Consider the following 21954-nt stretch of genomic DNA (forward strand, 5'->3'; position numbering starts at 1 on the left):
TTTTATTTTATTTTGCTTGGTAATTCACTTTGTTCTGTCTGTTACTACTAGGAACCACTTAAATCCTACTTTCTGTATTTAATAAAATCACTTTTTACTTATTAATTAACCCAGAGTATGTATTAATACTTGGGGGGGGGGGGGCGGCAAGCAGCTGTGCATCTCTCTCCACCAGTGTTATAGAGGGCGAACAATTTATGAGTTTACCCTGTATAAGCTTTATACAGGGTAAAATAGATTTATTTAGGGTTTGGACCCTATTGGGAGTTGGACATCTGAATGATAAAGACAGGCACACTTCTGTAAACTGCTTTCAGTTAAGCCTACATCTGTTAGGGGACATGGCTCAGACCTGGGTCTGAGTTTGTAGCAGGCGGGTCTGGCTCAAACCAGGCAGTACTCTGAAGTCCTAAGTTGCTGGGCAGGAAAACAGGGGCAGAAGTAGTCTTGGAACATCAGGTGGCAGCTCCCAGGGGGTTTCTGTGATCCAACCCGTCACAACCACCCTAATAATATCTATTCTCTGAGCCGGAACAAGAGTTGACTTTTGTTAGTTCAGCAGCAACCCCAGCACTCGGAAGGTGGCTTGGACCGTGTTGTTGCTGTTCTGAATGTGAGTCTGTGACCAACCCTTGATCAGCCAGTCATCGAGCCTCGAGATACGAGCAGACTTGGATGCCTCACTGTTTGAGGAAGGCTGCTACTACCACTGCTTTACACTTCGTGAGGACCTGGGAGGCCACCAATAGGCCAAAAGGAAGAGCACTGAATTGATAGTGGCGCTAACCCACAACAAACCTGTGAAATCTTCTGTGGCCACAGAAGAGAGAAATGTAAAAGCATGCGTCCTTTAAGTCGAGGGAAGCATACCAGTCTCCTGGATCCAGGAAGGAAATGATGGAGGTCAGGGAGACCATGTGGAACCTCAGTTTCTTGAGATATTTCTTGAGGCAATGCAGGTCCAGAATAGGCCAGAGGCACCCTTTGGCCTTTGGGATTAGTAAATATTGGAAATAAAACCCCGTTCCTCTTGTGGAGGAGGCACAAGGTTTAAAGTCTGGAGACTGGGATATGCCCGGCCCCTGGGGCGAAAGAGTCCCTCAAATAACAAGATCTATTTTCATTAACTATGTACACTAACTACATACACACTAGAGTGATGAGGCATGATGACTTTGCCCTAACAAACTGTGTTTATGTGTCTGCTAATTCTGTTCTTTAGCATAGTTTCTACCAATTTGCCCAGTACTGAAGTTACGTTCACTGGCTTGTAATTGCATTCACTGGCTTGTAATTGCCAGGACCTCCTCTAGAGCCCTTTTTAGAAATTGGCATTACATTAGCTACCTTCCAGTCATCTAGTACAGTGCTACTAAAAGTGGTGGTCCACGGACCACTGCCGGTCCATGAGCCACCGGCTGAGGGTCTGCGTGCACATTGGAAAAAAAGAAATTGCTGGTCCCCCACATCAGATAGCTTAAGAAGCACTGATCTAGTACACAAGCTGATTTTCGTGATAGGTTACATACTAGAGTCAGTAGTTCTGCAATTTCATGTGCACACAGTTCCTTCAGAACTCTTGGGTGAATGCCTCTGGTCCTGGTGACTTATTACCATTAAGTTAATCAATTTGTTTCAAAATCTCTGCTAGTGACACATTAATTGGGGATAGTACTTCAGAACTGCTGCCCAAAAAGAATAGCTCTGATGTGGATCTCCCTCTCACATCTTCTGCAGTGAAGAGGGATTAAAAGAATTCATTTAGCATCTCTGCAATGGCCTCATGTTCCGAGTGCTCCTTTAACACCTTTGTTGTCTAATGGCCCCATTGCCTGTTTGGCAGGCTTACTGGGTCTGATGTACTTAAAAAAAAAATTTACTGTTAGTTTTTGCATCTTTAACAAGTTGCTTCTCAAATTTTTTCTTTGCCTGCCTTATTACACTTTTACATTTTGCTTACCAGAGTTTGTGCTCCTTTGTATTTTCCTCATTAGAATTAGACTTCCAAATTTTAAAGGATTCCTTTTTTGTCTCTAACAACCTCCATCGCTCTACTGTTTAGCCATTCTTTTTGGTCCTCCTGTCTCTTTTGATGTTGGGATGTATATTTACTCTGAGCCTCTATTATGGTGTTTTTAAATAGTCCTCATGCTGCTTGCAGGCATGTTACCCTTATGATTGTTCTTTTTAATATGTCATTTAACTGCCATCCTCATTCTTGTGTAGCTCCTATTTTTAAAAGTTAAATGTTACTGTGGTGCGGGGGGGGGGGGGGGTTATATCCCCTCCCTCAACATAATAAGTCTGGGAAACCAACAAACGGCTCAAGATCAATAGTGTTAGTATCCCCAAAATGTCTACCATTTAATTGGTCACTTGTGCCTGTTCACTTGTGCCAGAGGCAAAAAACACCAAAATTAGAGACTTTCCACATGGAGCACTAAGGCAGAGATATAACTCTCAAGGCCCACTAGGAAAGGGAAGACCTTCACAGTGTACATAAACCCAGTCCTGATAAAAAAAAATGGGGTCAAGAACTTGCCAAACTGCATCTAGATACATCTCATTCCATATCAGGTCTGCTTTACCTTACACTTACTATACAGGCTCAAAAGCCACCCATTGCAGGCTGTACACACAAAAATTGGAAGAATCTAGTTAAGTCAGTCTAAAAAAACTGGGGGAAGTAAAGATGCTGAAAATTAAGATCATATTACATAATTTGCCCTGCAACTAGCATTATATTCCTCATGCAACCAGTCCTGTATTGGGTTTACTTGTCCATGTGTTATTTACTATGTTATGTGCCTGCCAAAAAAAAAAAGAAAAAATCCTTGCCTCAGAGATCTTACAAACTAATTAGAGATGTGACAAGATAAAGTACCAACATAGCAGAGAGGGTAGAGAAGGAAGAATTGAGGAAATATCAATAATGTTCCTAAGGCTAGTGCATAGCATGAAGGAGCTAATAAAAATTGTTTTAATGAGTTAAATGGACAGAATGAGCAAGTAGACATAATCAACAAATTTTCTGTCCATTGCCTATTTGGGCTCACTGGGTTTTTATGCACTTCATTTCAAACTGCATATGGAATTAAAATCATCAGACAATTTTGAAGACAAATATTTCTCAATCTTTGAGATCTGTTCAACTGTAGATAGATTAAAAGTCAACATTTAGAGCAAAATTATTTAGATGTATGTAATGATGATTAGGTGTATATTAATCAACCTTTGAGGTGCATGCCTTGTGTTTTCATCAACCCAATAGAGGTGATTTTTAACTAACACTCTATGGAGTGTGTTATTCCACTTACACATGGATTTTAAATTTAGGTAATTCATTAGAAAAGTTCTATGTCCTTTAAAAACAAGACAGCTTTTGTTAAAAACAAGATATTTTTTTATTTAAGAAAAGTGTTTTGGTATTGAGTCACTACAACTCAAATTCTTTCTTCTACACTTCCCAAAGACTTCAGAGGTACTTGCCCCACTGGAGCTGCAAAATTTTCTGCCTCTAGCTGCTGCTACTTCACCTGGGGAATTGGTGTCTAAATTAATTCTTCAGGCTGCTCTAAGCCTGAACACACTTCCCCATTTGTATGTCCTCTGCTCCTCTCAGGCCTGCCTGTCCCCTGGCACTATTACCTGTCTATTCAACTTTTCCTCTTCATGCTACTTGTAACCCTGCCGCAGGAACTCTTGTTCTCTTCACTGCACAGTCAGAGCGCTCAAACAAGATTCCAAACAAGATGATAGCTAGATTCTATGTAATTGGAGACATATCAGGTCAAACATGATCCAAAGTATAGTTTTGTAAAAAGAAACTTTTCTACTGGGTGTGTAGCATTTGTCATACTGTTAGCCATCCACAACAAGCAGGGAGTGGAACCCCAATGCTATGTCCCACCAATTAAAGCATATCAGGATTAACAAAAAGTTGCCATGTGAAGAGATCTTCCCTTCATGATGTTTATCATGTAACAATTCGGTGTGCTGTAATACACTATTACAAAATCTCTTCACAGAAAATTACAGGCTGGTTGCAGACAGTTCCAAACTTATCCAATTATCTCACAGAGAACGAACTTGTTGAGACTAGAGAGATCCTCTTCACGCATCAGGTCACTTCTAGCATTTGCTCAGCTTATTTTCCCTAAGTGATTTTTCCATAAATGAATTGTAGCAAATCAGAGATGGTGAGAGAGGGAGACCTTAAAATGAATTCTGCAGATCACTCAAGAGCTGGTTTCACTCTTAGTCTGGATCTTTGTTTTATTTGTCCTCTGCTGCTCATATTTGATTAACCCATGTATCTCAAAAAGATTTCAACTGCTGCTGCTTCATCTGGGATGAAGGATGTTCCCAAGGACAAGTCACTTAAATAAATCCTTAAGACTGCTCTAGGCCTGTAAGCTCCTTCTTTCTCTTTGTTCTCTGCTGCTACTCTTAAACAACTTTGAATATCAAAGCAATGGCAACCAACCTATTTCTCTTCATTACTGACCACCTCTCTGTAAACAAATTATAACAAGCTCATTTGTTTTACTGTTAACATATGTGTTCGTAGTGGGTGTTACTCACGCAGAGCAAAGTTAAACACTATTTTTAAAAACAAATCTCTTTATGTTGTTTACAATTAACCTATTGGATCATTAAAAGCTGAAAATTTAAAAAGAGTTTCTTTTTAACTATTGTTTAGTTTAAATATTGCTCATGCATGGTGAGGAAAAGGGACTTGTTTCTCTTCTATTTACAGTAATTTTCTAGTCCATTTCATGAGCTAATGCATCAGTATAATTCTGCAGTGCTTGGGAAGTAAATAGACTTACTTCAAATGTTTTTTCTTAAATTTAGGAGAAAATTCATGACACATTGTCTACTGGTCTCACATTTTGTAAGATAAAGTTATCTTTTCTAGCAATGATGAATCCTGAGGGTTCACTTTATCTGCAGAACTGCTGAACTTGGTCATAGTGATTCTCCCAGGTAGGTTATACAGAAAGGGATAAATGTATTAATAACAAAAGTTACTTTGCACTTATGATACTCTTACCTTACTCTGCAAAGTCCTTTGAGATAATGGATAAAGCTATATTACAGCATCCTCCATATAAAAAAAACTCAAGACTCCTTGCAAACATTATTTTAGCCTCTATAGCAGAATTATGAGGAAGGTAAACATTACAGAACATGCAGCAGCACAAGCCAGTACCAAAGAGGGATGTAATGCACAGGAAGCCTGTAAGGGAAGCCTAAAGAAGCTGCCACTTGGGAGCGCAATCAGGGGAAAATAACGTGTGCGCGCACACTGGAGGAGAGAGGGGTGCTGTGTGAATAACGGCTCCTTTCCCCGTTCTCCTGGGTAGCTTTGGAGAAGTACCTGAGGTAGAAGCAGCCTCCTGCTAGCGGAAGTATAATCCCCTCATCTTTGTCCCCAAAACATATACACACCATTGATTTCTCTTGCTCGTTCCAAGGACTCCCAGGAACACTGGTTTCAACCACTCCTCTCTTTGATTTCTCCCAATGCTGGAGCCATACATGGGGGACATGGAGAGGGGGATCCCCCTTTTCCACCCTGTCCTGCCCATCAATCACCAGTAAAGCACATAACTAGAACTTTCCCTGACTTGGGTCGGCTCCAATCAAGGTAACTGACGTAAAGAGACTGCCAATGGCTATGCTGGGTGGCATGCTCTCTCCTACACTAGATCACCACACCCATTTCTGTATCATTAACACTTTTGTTTTCTCCCTACTACACAGAGGGAACATAGAGCTCTCCTGTATTGAGCATACTGTCTCAAAGATCACTTGTGGGGTGTGACAGAGAGACACAATCTCCAACGTTATAGGAAACTAGTTTCAACTTTAATAACAACACAAAAGAGCCCTGAGCCTAGGAAGGGGTGTGTTTTGATGGCTAACACAACAAGAGGGGGCAAACAGCAGGGAGTGGATCCCATAAGACTGCCAGCCTCCTCAGAACTTCCAGGGTGGGCTTACGGTCTCACGGGATTTGGCACAAGATTTGCAGCCATGATAGGATCCCCGTGCTCAAGGCCACTTCTGTTTGCTGGCTTCCAGCAGTCAACCAACATTCCCTCCCTTATCTAGGTTGCTGCGGGCTGTGGTAATCACCACTTTGGGGCTGGGAAGGAATGTTTCTACATACCATAAACTGGCCAAGGTTGGTGAGGTTTTCTCACCTTCCTCACAATGAAATCTAGGGGTTGAGTTTTGGGCAACCAGAGGGCTGGGATTCTCCCTGTCCCGGAGGGCAAAGTTTGGATCTATTGGAGAGACATTCACTTGCCACAACTTTTGGCAGGTACCCAGTGCAGGAACTTGCTGATTTAGGCTCCAGATCCAAAAAGGTAACATAGCAGCCTCCCAATGATGGGGCATGTGTCTAACCCCCAGAGGGCAAGTAGAAACCAGGGGCTAGGATACTACCGCACGGGGACTGCCCCATCAATGTGCTTGATAGCAATGTTGGCTGGGGGGGAGAGGGGTGCCAAGGTCCCCTCTCGCCTCAACCACCAAAGGGGACATGCTAGAGAGCGAGTGGAGGAGCACAGAGAACTTCTTAGTTTGATGATTGGCTCCCTCTGTAGTGGGAGCCCCAAGAAAAGGCAAAAGATCAACGGGGTGCAAGTCACTGCACTGGACTGTTCCCCAATGGGAACCTTGGATGTAATTTGACTAATAAAGTTGCAGCCTGGTTAAAACCCATACCACATCTTCTCGCCTTCTGAGCAAGGAGCATACCAATAACCTTCACCTGCCATGTTCTGATGGCTCTGAATGCCCCAAAAGCCTCATTTAAGTCAGGAGTGTCAAAAGTTTAATTTTCTTCAAAATGAAGCAAACAATCCAAATTTATCATTCCTGGAAAATGCTGCAGTTTCCTGAGGCAAGGTAGATTTTTCCATTCTCTATTCATGATACCACAGTTCACTTTATAAGACTAATGTACTCTATCAACATGCTATAAATTACCGCTCTGAGGAAAAAACATCCAACCCACCACATTTTTGCACAACTGAATCATCTCTTGAGCCAAGTTATATTCTGCCCAAATCTTCTCCAACTTTCCCAAGGAAGACGGAACAATGAAACACCTTTCAGTAACCTCCTTTACAGCTCTGAAGAGGTCATCTCCAAAATGAACATTCATATTTGCACACCTGGGTGGTGAGGAGAGAAAGAATTAAACAAGAATATTTAGCTGGAAAACACTTTTCTTCATAGCTTGAAACAATATTAGAACAATATTACTCAATAGTGGTGCACATAATTGTTTTTTAAAACCTGCCACATTAACCTAATTTCATATCCAATAACAGTGAGTCAGCAGAACTTTCACTTGTCCCTGCAGGTATTCTCACCCACTCCCATCTCAAAAAAGAAGATAATGAAACGGTATGACATCTGCCAGCAAGTAACACAATATTGCAGGAAGTAACAGGTATATATGAATATTCAATAGTATAAGAGGCTACACTTGCGTTCTCTCTTGCTCTGTGCTTTCTCATTCTCTCCCTTTATATTTTGTCTGTTCATTTTTCTTAGATTTATTCTCTACCCTAGGCACCTCTCTCTTTGAAAAGCTCATCCATTTTATCTCTTAAACACACTATAGTGACTTCCTTCTCACTAGAATTGATGTCACTTCTATCCTAGACTTCTCCCAGCACAGCCCCTTTCCACAGCTGCCCTGTACTGCTTCATTTTGTTTCACTCTGCAACCTACACACAACAAAAAGGCAACACAAAACAAAGCAGCACAGAGAGAGAACCACAGGAAAGACTTATGTCTACACTGCAATCAAAGGTGTGGCCACAGCACACTGCACCATACCTGAGTTAGCTCTGATCTAGCTAGCTTGAATAACAATAGTAGCATGCGCTCTAAAAGCCCATCCCAGATAGAGGGTGTGTAATTTGAATGGCTAGCCGATGATCAGCAGTGAAAGTATTTCACTGTGCTCATACTTTTTAACAACTTTAATCAGAAACTGCCTGAGGACTCTGAATAGGAATTTCAAACTGTTTGCTATGATAGTAAGAAAGAAATACTAAGATCTTAACTAAAATCTTCAGATCTATCCAACCAACATTGGAAGGCAGGGACTAGTCTACCAACTTGACAGCTGGATACAAAAGCTGCAGATTTCAGTCAAGGATTGTAGTAGCAAGTCCAAAAGACTTCTCTACAGCTTTTCGTGTTAGTTTTGTTAAAAGGAAAATAGCAGAATAAAATAATGACTACAAAAATTAAAACTGAATGAGGGAACAAATAGCATGCACTCATTTTAAAAGAAAAAAATACAGCAGTGGTAATTTGGTACAGTTAAAAAACGTGTACATACCTAACTTCTTTCAGTACCTCAACCTGGGCAGCCAAACTTCTCAGTTTAGTTCCTACATACGTATGCAGAGTTTCCCCCAAATGTTTAAGAGTTTCCTTAGATGCTTCCTTTTCTTCCTGCATTATTGATTTTTTGGCGGGTGGGGACAGAGAAGGGGTGACAAAGGACACAAATAATGGTTAAATCATTGGCCTAGATTACTAAAACACAGTATTATTGGGATTTTTAACTAGAAATGAAATACAGACACGTCTGTGCCCAGCACAGACAAAATGGCTATATATGATCATGCACCTATGGTGGATGAAAATAATGGTTTTAAAAAATTATATTTTTGTATTTAAATATTGCTAGTTCTTTACTTTCTTCCCCTTTTAGTCTTAAATCGTTGAAGGGGATGCTTTGTACTTCTTCCGTTTCCTAACTGTTTGCAGAATTTCAGATTTTATTGAGATTTTCCTCCCACTAAGAAATATTACACTTAAAACGCTCATCGATGCTGAAAAAAAACAAGTCCAGGACCCCATTAACATTTTTACTGTCAGAACACCACAAATGCAAACACCAATTGATAAGCAAATACCCTGTGCTATATTTGCAATCAATATCACTCTTCCAATATACTGAACTTCCACAAATCAATAAAGATGAAAAAAACTCATACCAGGCTACACTCCTTGATCAGGGTTTGCAGCTAGCAGTTAACTGGACTTGTGCACATAAATCATTTAGGTGCTTTTAAAAAAAAATCACACTCAGGCTTCTAAATCCATGTCTTGGCACCTAATTTTATCCTATTTTTGAAAACTTTGGTGTATGTATATTTAAAGAATTAACCATGAAAAGTTATTTAGAAGCTTATTTTGAACACAGAAATTTTGTTTTGAAGGGTCAAAGGCTAAGTACAGTTTTTAATAAAAGCAATTTACCCCTGGACGCTGCAAATACTTATGCTCATTAAAATGTCATCAACAGGAACATCTGTAAGTAAATTATATACCTGCTTAACTATTAGCAGGATCAGGTCCTTTACTTTCAGCTTTTTTGGGGGGGGGGGGCGCGCGGAGGGGAGGCCTGTACCAGTTTTGTAAAACTTAAATAAGATACCCTACTAGGAGTGCCATTCAGAACAAACAGCATATATAGTTGAGTTCATATTAAATTTTAATCTAAAGTTGCAATAATAATCATTTTCCAATTAGTTTTAGAAAACCTCAAACTGATATAAATCAAGAGGATTTTTTAAAATCAATTATCTAAATTGCTCCACCCAGCATGCAGCCATGGGAAGGGAAGACTTGTCTTTTATGTACTATGTCACAACCTTTTAATTTAAACATGGTTATGTCCTCAAGGAAACAATTCTGAAGAACTTAGAGGAGAAGAAAGTGACCAGGAACAGTCAGCATGGATTCACAAAGAGCAAGTCATGCCTGACTAATCTAATTGCCTTCTATGACGAGATAACTGGCTCTGTGGAAAAGGGGAAAGCAGTGGACGTGTTATTCCTTGACTTTAGCAAAGCTTTTGACACTGTCTCCCACAGTATTCTTGCCAGCAAGTTAAAGAAGTATGGGCTGGATGAATGGACTATAAGGTGGATAGAAAGCTGGCTAGATTGTCGGGCTCAACGGGTAGCAATCAATGGCTCCGTGTCTAGTTGGCAGCCAGTATCAAGTGGAGTGCCCAAAGGGTCGGTCCTGGGGCCGGTTTTGTTCAATATCATCATTAATGATCTGGAGGATGGCGTGGACTGCACCCTCAGCAAGTTTGCAGATGACACTAAACTGGGAAGAGAGGTAGATATGCTGGAAGGTAGGGATAGGATACAGAGGGACCTAGACAAATTAGAGGATTGGGCCAAAAGAAATCTGATGAGGTTCAACAAGGACAAAGTACAGAGTCCTGCACTTAGGACGGAAGAATCCCAAGCACCACTACAGACTAAGGATCGAATGGCTAGGCAGCAGTTCTGCAGAAAAGAACCTAGGGGTTACAGTGGACAAGAAGCTGGATATGACTCAACAGTGTGCCCTTGTTGCCAAGAAGGCCAATGGCATTTTGGGATGTATACATAGGGGCATTGCCAGCAGATCGAGGGATGTGATCGTTCCCCTCTATTCGACATTGGTGAGGCCTCATCTGGAGTACTGTGTCCAGTTTTGGGCCCCACGCTACAAGAAAAATGTGAAAAAATTGGAAAACATCCAGCGGAGGGCAACAAAAATTATTAGGGGGCTGGAACACATGATTTAGGTGGAGAGGCTGAGGGAACTGGGATTATTTTGTCTGCAGAAGAGAAGGATATGGGGGGATTTGATAGCTGCTTTAAACTACCTGAAAGGGGGTTCCAAAGAGGATGGATCTAGACTGGTCTCAGTGGCACCAGATGACAGAAAGAGGAGTAATGGTCTCAAGTTGCAGTGGGGGAGGTTTAGGTTGGATATTAGGAAAAACTTCTTCACTAGGAGGGTTGTGAAGCACTGGAATGCGTTACCTAGGGAGATGGTGGAATCTCCTTCCTTTGAGGTTTTTAAGGTCAGACTTGACAAAGCCCTGGCTGGGATGATGTAGTTGGGGACTGGTCCTGCTTTGAGGAGGGGGTGGATTAGATGACCTCCTAAGGTCCCTTCCAACCCTATGATTCTATGCATGATTAACAAAAAGGCACTCAACCTTTCATCTTAGGAAGCGAGAAGAAAGCCAGCAGAACTCTTAGAAAGCAGAGATTCTATCTCCTTTAAAAGGGCTCATCTGTACTCCAGGCATTCAAACAACTTCACTTACAGGCCACTGGCTGCCACCTTGTTTGTTAAGGGGTATGCGTACACTGCAATTAGACACTTCCAGCTGGCCCATGCTAGCTGACTCAGGCTTCCACAGCTCAGGCTAAGAGGCTGTTTAATTTTGGTGTAGACATTGGGCTTGGGACAAACATCTACACCACAATTAAACAACCCCTTATCCCGAGCCAGAGTCCACTGGTACCGTGGGTTTTTAACGGCAGTGTAGACATACCAACGTTACTCCGACTTATCTGGAGTTACGAAGATCTGATAAAAACGAGTACTACTTGTGGCACCTTAGAGACGAACAAATTTATTTGGGCATAAGCTTTCATGGGCTAAAACCCACTTTGAGTTTTAGCCCATGAAAGCTTATGCCCAAATAAATTTATTAGTTTCTAAAAGTGCCACAAGGACTCCTCATTGTTTTTGCTGATACCGACTAACACAGCTACCACTCTGAAACCTGTCAAAGATCTGATAGTATCTTCAGAGGACAGAAGCGCTGGTGATGACTTTTGCATACTGATCAGTCATGGAGAGATGAGGCAAGAAAAGCTGCCCTCCTAAAGAGAGGCAATTCACCACAGGATATGGCAGTGCTACTGGGCAGCAAAGCTGGGTCTGAACATTCCTGCTCCCTCTCACTTGCACTCCCAGTCCTGAGTTCTCCTCCCTGTCTGTTTCAGTTTGATCTGCTGTCCAGTAGGAACGGGAGAGGAGACAGGCGCCTGTGTGCCAGTTACTCTATCAATACCCCAAAACCTGTATTCACAGTGGACAATTGGCCTCCATAAATGCACATCTCTGGAAGAATGGGACGTAGACACGCACCCACCTCAACTGCCCAACCTCAAGGAATCAGATCAAAGGTAACCAGCTCTTTCAACAGTTCTGAAATGTACATATCTCATGTTATTCAAACCTGAGCTAACACAAGATACATTTAACATAGGAGACACGCTCTCATTTTGATAATTTGGGTCAAGCATCTTCTTTCCCACCATATTCCACTTATCCATTTTCAAAATCAATCAGTAAGTCTGGTACTAAGTACTATGTTTCTCAATTAGAACAAACATCTTTTACTGTGGAGTATAACACACATACACTTCTGTTTTATTTGGCACCATAGTTAGAGAAGCAATCTATTTCATCCAGTTATGTGACTCAAGTTGTGGATGAGTCAACATAATCTGATGTTTTCAAAGCCAACGTGACCTCTCCTCTGTACGAAAGAAGTTTCAGTCTATATGCCAGAAGCAAGATTCAGTCTACTGTGGAAGACAGATTTCCATAGAAATTAATCAGATAAGCCTAATAGACAGGTGAGTAAGTATCCTACTACAGCAAGATTATGAAGTTACCAATCTAAAGCAATCTTAATGGTGAGGATGGAAAGGGCACCAGGAGAATCTCCCTCGCTTTTTCACGTACCTGCACTTGATGGTTCAGCTGTGCAATCGTCGATTCTAGTTCTTTATAATTGTGGAGGAGAATGTGATTCTCCTCCTGGAGAATCTCTTTCTCCTTTTTGAGCTTTTCATTCTCTTCAATCAGTTTCTGATCCTGTTTTATTTTTGCCAAACTGATGTTTGACCCCATAATAAAGTCACAAGCCATCAATTTTTCCCTATTAAAAATAAATGAATATTAACAGAATCAAGATGCTTATTTTAGAATGGTACGACAATTCTTTAATCATGACTGTCAAGAACACCTTAGTCATACAGATCAAGAATAGAAATCTATTGTATAAGCAATTATACATGATTAAATTATGCCACATCTCTTTGGAAGTGTGACCTTCCCACGCTGGTCTTCAAACAGATTTGTATACATCAATGAAAAAAGGCACACACACCCCTTTATTTGGTTTCACTTGCTTGGGACAAACCTTCTTCTACATTCAAGTATTTTCAGTAAAAGATTTTAAATCTAATTCCTCTCTCTTCCCCCTGCCCTCCCAAAAAACAAAAGACTCAGTACATCACATGCTGCACTGGGAAGTCTAAACCTGCTGTAACTCAGATTTTCTGTCTGTAAAATGGACCCAAGCACTTTACAATTAGTGGTCATGTGTAAACCTCTACAAAGATGGGCAAGAAATATTATGCCCCATATCTAAGAACAGTGATTTGAAACAGTTTATCAGAGATCAAAGATCTCAGTTCTGTTCCCACCTCAGCCATAAACTACCTTGTGACCTTGGGTATGCCACAACCTCTTTGTGCCTGAGTTTCCTTCATGGGCATATATGTACAAAAGACCTCATTAAATAAAGTTTAGGATATGCATAGTGGACATGCATATGCAACACATAACATGGGGGAAGTCATGCCCTTAGATGCTTCAGTGATGGGCTCTCTATAAAATTCCTAAATAGACAGAGGAGATCAGGAAAATATGAACAGCCAGTGAAATTCAAATATATATATTTTTAGAAGACATTAACTTATTCTGCTGTCTAATATTTTCGGTTGCTGAGCAGCATCTTTCCCACCCACATTCCCCTTCTTCAGCAAATTGTAACCCTGGAAACTCTAGTTACCACGAGTGTCTTTTTAAAGATTTATGACCAACATCACCAGCTCTTGTCACTGTAAGCACAAGAGGTACAGACACATACTTACTTCCAGTTAGAATACTTGGCTTTATTTCATCTGAGCATAGCTCTTGTACTCCCTTCCCCAACAGACAAAAGATATACTTTTATACTCTATTTTTAAGACAGTGAATTTTTTTAGTATTCAGGAAAATTAACATGGACTGACTAAATCAGGTAAGCTCCAGCGCAAGTAACCAATATGCTCTATCACAAGCTGAAAACAACATGTGTGAGTGCATACTTATATAATGTATAAATGTGTTGTCTCTTTTGCAAAACTATGGCAGGGAACCTATGCTTTGCAACTTCAATCCTCAACTAAACCTTTGCACATCATCTTCTCCCTTACCTTGGAACCACTGTCCCAACTTTCATCAATGTTTCTTAACAGCCAGGCCCCAAGCTCTTCCAAGAGCAAGGGGGAAGGGGGAAGAAGGGACGGACATTCTTCAGATAGTTAATACATAGAGAATTAGCTGTGCTCTCACTGCATGACCCCTCTCTCTCTCTCTGCTACACAAGTGTGCAGATTAATAAAATAGTAAAGATAAGAGTAATAACACTGAAGAGAATAAAAGCTCAAATGAAATGAGTCACAGAGAAGAACCATCTTTAATAAGAAAGACAAGCTTCAGCTAGAGAAAATAAAAACAATAATTAAGAGTATCAGGCAAAGATTTGAAATGTGTCCAGTAATTCTGGATGACCAACTTGAAAGCCCTTAAAGGGGCTGGAGTTTCCTACACGGTGCACTTTCCTACACTAAGCACTTTCTCAAGAAGGATGGAATCTTTCTTTTTTTTAAAATACATAAAAGTAAAGAAGGAAAGAAAATGAAGACACGAAAGAGGAGTGAATTAGGAGATGGAAGAGAACAATTTACCATGCCTTCTATATTTGGTTCTATTGGATGCCAAAAAATTTCTGTTTTCCAACCTGATTCTGTACAGACCTCTCTTCGGAATTGTGTAAAGACTTTTGGCCTGATTTTCATACCAGGCTTCCTTTTTTGCAGGGTCAGTTTTGTACCCACGTCCACAGGTCATTCATAAATTTCCCTTGCAATTCACGGCAGCAGTAATATACAGTGGGAGAAAGAGACACCATGTGTACATAAACACAGCCCAGTTTCAAAAAGCCAGCCCTTTGAGTGCGAACTCCAATTTAATCAATCATTTAGAACAGGCTATCTTTATAACTCATTATGTTGCTAGAAAGCCCAGAAGAAGTGCAGCATTTTTAAAACTAATAATATTTTTGTGCAAATTATAGTTTGTTGTATGATGGCAGTAACATCTCTTGCTTTCTAGTATATGCAGAACATATGGCTTTTGGGATTAAGCAAAGACAAGGCACATAAATGGCTTAATCTCTGCAGCGATTTATTGTTTTGTGCAATATAAAATAATAAAAGTTATCCCTTAACTAACCATTGGACATATAATCCACAAAAAAATTCCAAAATGTTCTCTTTAGTAAATGGAGCTTTTAGGAGACAAAATATCCACTTAGCAAGGGCTGAAATTTATTGTCTTTAGTTGCTCACTTTTTGCTTTTTCCACTTTCCTCTCCTACATACACACTGCTCAGTAATGAGTCTATATCAAAACAGTGACACATTCACTATCAGACTCCACGCTGTCTTACTTCGCAAAAGGCATATGGTTCCCAGTATGATTTTCATTCCTCATATTGGTACCTATCTGGTCACCAAAACGCCCTTTCAGTCGATTGGATACTGAAGGGTTGGGTCTGTTCTCCCATGCTGGAGCTGTAACTTTTGCATTCCAGGGTTTGTACGGAACGACATCTATTTTTTTCTCTTTGCAGTTGTTAGCATTTATAGGGGATTTGCATTTTTCAGCAAACCCCTTCTTAGCCACCTCTTCCCCAATATCCACTTTTCCATACTCTGCCTGGGCAACAACGGTACCATCCTGGTATGTGGCTTTGTGTCGCATTTTTATTTCTTTTTCAAAAATTAAACTGCATAAGAACTTTCTCCCCTGTAAAATAAATGTACAGAAGTTATAAAACTGCTCATAGTGAATAGTTTCTCTTTGCTTAACTGAACTAACTTTCCATCAGCAAACAGATCTGTTGAAGACTTCAGTGGAGCCTAGAGGAGTTAGACTTTCAATGGAAGTTGGGCACCAAACTATATTAGGCCACTTTGAAAATCCCAGGCCAAATATTTAACAGCATTATAAAAAGGTTAACCATTCAGTAATACAGGAAAAGATATTATAAATAATAATGTGATTTGTGCCATTCCTCTAACCCCTTCCCCCTGCCATTTTAGCTGTCAACATTTTATCCACATTGGTCAGAGTCACTTAAATGAAATGGCTAAAGCTGAACCACAGCACTAAATATCTCCCATTTAAATAAGTCCTTACTACTACAGAGCAAATTATATAAAAATGCATGATCAGCTACATATCCACCACTGGAAATGGAATGCAAATGTAATTACATTACTACATATAAAAATCTACATTGTGAATATCAAAATTGAAATGTCAAGACTGAAAAATCAAGCATTCAAAAGTTAGGAAATGTCAATCAAACCAGAAATGATAGTTTGATTGCTAGTGTCAGACACTGGCAGCTTTGAAGGCTGAGACGAATGGGATGTGGTACAGCCCTTCAAAAAAGTGGCTGAAAACAAGCTGAAAACAACTTAACAGAGAAAAAACTACCCTTAACTCAGCCATTTCTTTGAATAAGCTGTTTTTGCTGATTTTTTTTGGGAGGGGGGTGAACAAATTCAGCCTGAGGCAGAGAGCAGATATGGAAAAATTTAGCCCTAACAGTTAAAGTTTGGCACAATTATAAGTAACTGGAAACAGTGGGTTACAATGGAATTTTTTAGGCAGCCTTTACTAGAGGCATTGTTACTACCTCCAACTATAAGATTAACAACAATCTCCAGATTCTCCTCTAAGCCACCAGTTGAATGTATAAGTGCCAAAGACGAAGCAAATTCACGCTCACTGATGGCAAGAGGGCAGGTATTTTCTAGTTCCATCCATCAACCCAGCATTCTTTCCTCTGAATTTAATTTATTTAAATATTTTCTGTGGCACTCATCATCATCATCCTTGAGCAACTCACAATCATCAATGGATTCATGATCCACTCCAACAGGGAATACTTCCCTGTTGATTTAGGGAAGTATTATTTTCTGTTAAAGATGGACACTGAAACAGAGAGAGAGAGAGCCATATCACTTAGTCAAGGTCAGAGAGTTTGTGACAGAGCCAGGAACAGAACCTAGAGCTCCCAAGACCATCCTTCATCTACTACTGGCTATCTAGATAGCATCTTCACTGATTTTTTTTAAGATGCCCATTTTGGCTTTTAAAGTTCATTAACAGTGAGAGATGTGACTATCTTACAGATATCCCCCATGAGTCTCAGCTTGATGGGTAAAGACATTCTCCCCATTCATCTTTTATGGATTCCTAAGCATGAAAATTTGTAGATAGTTGGCTTTATGTGTTACACAGTTCATCATCCATGCATTTAGAAGTCTATCACTTACCTGGTCAAATTGATTTAAATCTTGGTCAGGAGGAATCTGTAGTCCCCAGAGTCTATACTTTTTAGCAATGCTGGGAAACTGCAAGTTCTTTGGAATCTCAACTATTTCTGATCGATTTAGAATCTCAGAATTTCCATAATCAATGTATAATACTTGACACTGTGGCAATAATATAAAACATAAATAAGCATAGCTAATATGTAATACATATTACATACTAAGTAATATGTATTAAAGTATACAGTACTTAGAGGACTATGTATCACTTGTGATGCTAGTGTGTGAGTCCTAAAGGGAGTTCTACATCTGATCAAGGGCAACATACAGAAAAGATAGCTACGCCCTTACAGAAGCAAAGCTACTAGGTAGGAGAAGTCATAGCTCAAACTATCCCATCAAAACTGAAAATTAAAATAAAATCTTAATTTACAAATATAAAATTTGTTGTCCTAAGTTACTGTGCCATTTTTATGGTCAGCATAATGTGTTTTCAAGGTCAAAGCTCTTCCATTTTCTGTTTAAAAATCCTGAACATTTATTCGCAAAAAAAAAAAGGAGTACTTGTGGCACCTTAGAGACAGACTAACACGGCTGTTACTCTGAAACCTGAACATTTATTATCCTCATCTCTTCCAGTGTAAATCTATTCTCTATCCAGAATAATCATTGTTCATAGCACCCCTTACCTTAAGCTGTGAACAATGATGTCATTTAGAGGAAGCAACTGTCACCTCTCCTCAAGTATAAAACTATCAATTTCAGTGCAACAAGCTCCCAATTGACAGGTGTCAAAAGACCTTGACAAACAACTAAGAAATAGCTTACAGTTTCAATATATGAAGAAAAAATGGTATCAAATATTAAAAAAACAACACAGTAAGATAGAGATACAAAAGGCAATAAGCGTGCCTGAAATTACAACGGGCTTATCAAAGGAAATCTTTGGCAGTTTTATTCTAATATCTTGCATAAACAGCTAAATATTTACTAAGTAAGTATACGATTTAAAAAAATTCTGAACAATCTTTATAAATATCCATTCGTTGTTTCATGAGTCCACTTCAGCCCATTCAAGTCTCACAGTGCAGGCTACAGTTTTTGTGGTATTTCCAAGAAGGAGATATATTTGATGATTAAAAGCAGGTCTGAAAGCAGGACATTTCAAAGGTTAAGCAAGTTCCATGGTGTTTTTACAATTTGCTTATGTTAATTCAACAGCTCATGTACCAATGTTTTTTAAATGAAAAAACACATTCAGTCTTACTTTTCTTCTAATAATTAAAGTGCTGGCTTGCTAGCAGCTTGAGTTTTTGGGAAGGAAGTATATGTATTGGTATATGTATTCATATTACATTTGGAGTCTGGGATGCAGGAAGGGGGGGGTCTGAATTTGGGGGGGCTCTGGGCTGGGGGTGCAGGCTCTGGGGTGGGGTCAAGAATGAGGGTTTGGGGTGCGGGAAAGGGTTCCGGGTTTGGGGGGGGGATTCAGTGCTGGAGCAGGGGATAGGGGCACAGGGTTACCTCCGGCGGCTCCCGGTCAGCAGCGCAGCCTGGGTGCAGAGGCAGGCTTTCCGCCTATCCTGGCACCGTGAACTGCATTGTGCCCTGGAAGTGGCCAGCAGCAGGTCCGGCTTCTAGGCAGAGGCACGCAAGCCTCGGGGTGGGAGCAGCACACGGAGCCCCGTGGCCCCCTGCCTAGAAGCCAGACCCGCTGCTGGCTGCTTCCAGGATGCAGCGCGGTGTCGGAACAGGTAGGCACTAGCCTGTCTTAGCTGGGCAGCACCGCCAACAGGACTCTTTAACATCCCAGTCAGCGGTACTGACCAGAGCGACCCAGTGCCTTACATGCCGCAACCCAGTACTGGGTCGCGACCCAAACTTTGAAAAACACTGAGTTAGGGAAAAAATCCCAAATGTAGCACCTCACTCTAAATTTAAACTTTATTTTTAAGAACAAAACAGCTTTTCACTGATAATTTTTCCAGTTTTAAATCTGGCTATGAAATGACATAGGAAAAGTTGTGAAATCAGACTGTCTTTGAGTGCAGAGGTGAAATTAAAGGAAGCTCCCAAATCATGTGGACATCACCATTTCAAGTGAGGGTAATAAATCTCTTGTGTTTGGACATCAAAATTACCAAACAACCCTAGCCTGGGAGCTTTAAAAAAAAAAAAAAAAGGGGGGGGGGGGGGCAGGGGGAGGCGGCACCTGAAAGCCATCGGTTTCAGCTCTAATATTATTTCAGTGAATGTTATCAGCCAGATCCCAACTCCCATTTTCTCTTCTTAGAAGTTCTGAAGTGAAATGGTGCTGCTTGATAACCCTGGCAAGTGTGCATGTATGACTTCAAAAGGTATACACAAACTGTACCAACCTTCCCATCAACTTAAAGCTTCCAAAAGGACTTATCACTTTAACACATGGGTGGGCAAACTTTTTGGCCTGAGGGCCACATCTGGGTATGGAAACTGTATGGCGGGCCATGAATGCTCACGAAATTGGGAGTTGGAGTGCGGGGGTGGTGAGGGCACCGGCTGAAGGTGTGGGCTCTTGGGTACGGCCAGAAATGAGGAATTCAGGGTGTGGAAGGGGGCTCTGGGCTGGGGCAGGGGTTTGGGTGCTCTGGGGTGGGGCTGGGGATGAGGGGTTTGGGGTGCAGGAGGGTGCTCCATGCTGGGATTGAGGGGTTCGGCGGGCGGGAAGCGCATCAAGTCCGGGCCAGGGGGGTGAGGGCTCCGGCTGGGGGTGCGGGCTCTGGGGTAGGGCTGGGAGGTTTGGGGTACAGGAGGGTGCTCCAGGCTGAGACTGAGGGGTTCAGAGGGCAGAAGGGGGATCAGTGCTGGCGCATGAGGTTCGGGCATGGGAGGGGGTCAGGGGTGCAGGCTCCAGGCACTGTTTACCTCAAGCAGCTCCTGGAAGCAGTGGCATGTCCCCCCTCCGGCTCCTACGTGGAGGTACAGCCAGGCGACTTTGCATGCTGCCCCATCTACAGTCGCCACCACTGCAGCTCCCATTGGCCATAGTTCCCAGCCAATGGGAGCTGCAGAGCTGGCGCTTGGAGTGGCGGCAGTGTGCGGAGCCCTCTGGCTGCCCCTACATGTAGGAGGTGGAGGTGGGACATGCTGCGGCTTCCAGGAGCTGCGCAGAGCAGGGCAAGCCCCTGATCCTGCTCCCCGGCGGGAACTCGAGGGCCAGATTAAAAGGTCTGACAGGCCGGATGCGGCCCACGGGCCGTAGTTTGCCCACCCCTGTTTTAACGTATGCCCCAGGCAAGTAACCACAGATTTAGATTTTTTTTAGGCAACGATACGCCTCAGAAGTATATCATTTTTTGTTTCCATATATTTGCTTTTAAAAGTGATTCAGCAGTAAAGAACAATAATATCCTTAAGTGTATTTCCTGCCTTTTCATCACTGATCACTTGCTGTACTTTGCATCTATACCAGCATTTATCTTCAGAAAAACATCCACCGTAGATCTGTAGATCAGAAGAGAAAGTGGCATTCTATAAGCATAAGTGCACCTCAAAATTATATACCACAGTCCATTACAACACTTATTTTTCAAAAGTTTGTAATCTGGATATTTGCACAATATTGAAACAAAGTGGCAGTTCACCTAACTCAGTATCCTGTCTCCTATGTTAGCATACGCTGCATGCTTCAAAATATATAATCCTCAATAGATCTTGTTACACAATACGATACTTTGAAGAAACGTTTTATCATGCTGCAAAACATGTTATGTATTGGATTCATGGAGCTTTTGCTATGTGCCATGCTACACAGTTTTACAGACAATACTAAATAAATAATAAATAAAAATAATAATAGACATGAAGAAGGTAAATGCCAACCACAATATCGTAGAGATTTCTGGATTTTATTTTTTTAATGAAATCAAAAAGGTGATCATAAGAATAATCTAATTTACCTGCACAACCATATGCAGTTCAGGAGATGAGGTAGTCTACTATGAAGCAAGTTATAGGTAAACTTAAGTAGCATAAGTGTGGGCATGCGTACTTTTTTCATGTACGTATATAAAGATATACGTACACACACACCCCCTAGAAAATTTTCACTATTACTCTATTTTGCATTTTTCCCCCCCCTGAGTATCTGGGGTTTATCTTTTAGTTGACAGAATAAAAGTTATATTACAAAAAATAATAAAAAAAAAAATCTAAGAAATCAGTTGTGTAGAATAAAGATTTTTACATATGTGTAAAAAAACTATAAATTCACACACTCCACACGTACACCCCCCCTTTACCTTAGTAAAATCAGGATTGCCAAAAACTGAGTTGGCCTGAGGACAAACTTCAGCCAGTGCATGACTTAATTTCAAGATGTCATTATTTCTACTGATGTTCTAAGAAGTAGGAGGGGAGAGTAAAAAGTGTTAGCTATCATTTGAAAGCCTTTAAACATCTGTTTCAAAAGCCAATAAATAAGTCAAAACATCTACTAATCCTGACACCACTGCACTGCCCTGACAAGTTTCACCTTCTAAATCTTGAACTGTATATACAAGCTTGTTTGCAATTTATTTCCAACACTGGAAAGCGACTTTCAGGGGTTAGGGAACATACTATGGTGAGATGTCACTCTAGCAGAAAATTGGTCTGAAA

At 40.9% G+C, this 21954-nt stretch overlaps 1 protein-coding gene across 1 annotated transcript in view; it reads right to left on the bottom strand.

Moving 5' to 3' along the window:
• Window positions 1-21954, bottom strand: part of STK31 (serine/threonine kinase 31) — a 94990-nt gene that overhangs the window by 54250 nt on the left and 18786 nt on the right. Inside the window, exons 4-10 of the mRNA XM_073333714.1 lie at window positions 21597-21695; window positions 20725-20799; window positions 17320-17478; window positions 15420-15778; window positions 12602-12797; window positions 8379-8494; window positions 7034-7193 (exon numbers count right to left, since the gene is read on the bottom strand). Coding sequence (XP_073189815.1) covers window positions 7034-7193; window positions 8379-8494; window positions 12602-12797; window positions 15420-15778; window positions 17320-17478; window positions 20725-20799; window positions 21597-21695 — 1164 coding nt within the window. The remainder of the gene's footprint in view (window positions 1-7033; window positions 7194-8378; window positions 8495-12601; window positions 12798-15419; window positions 15779-17319; window positions 17479-20724; window positions 20800-21596; window positions 21696-21954) is intronic.

Source organism: Lepidochelys kempii, chromosome 2, assembly GCF_965140265.1.
Source record: "Lepidochelys kempii isolate rLepKem1 chromosome 2, rLepKem1.hap2, whole genome shotgun sequence".
Taxonomy (NCBI): domain Eukaryota; kingdom Metazoa; phylum Chordata; order Testudines; family Cheloniidae; genus Lepidochelys; species Lepidochelys kempii.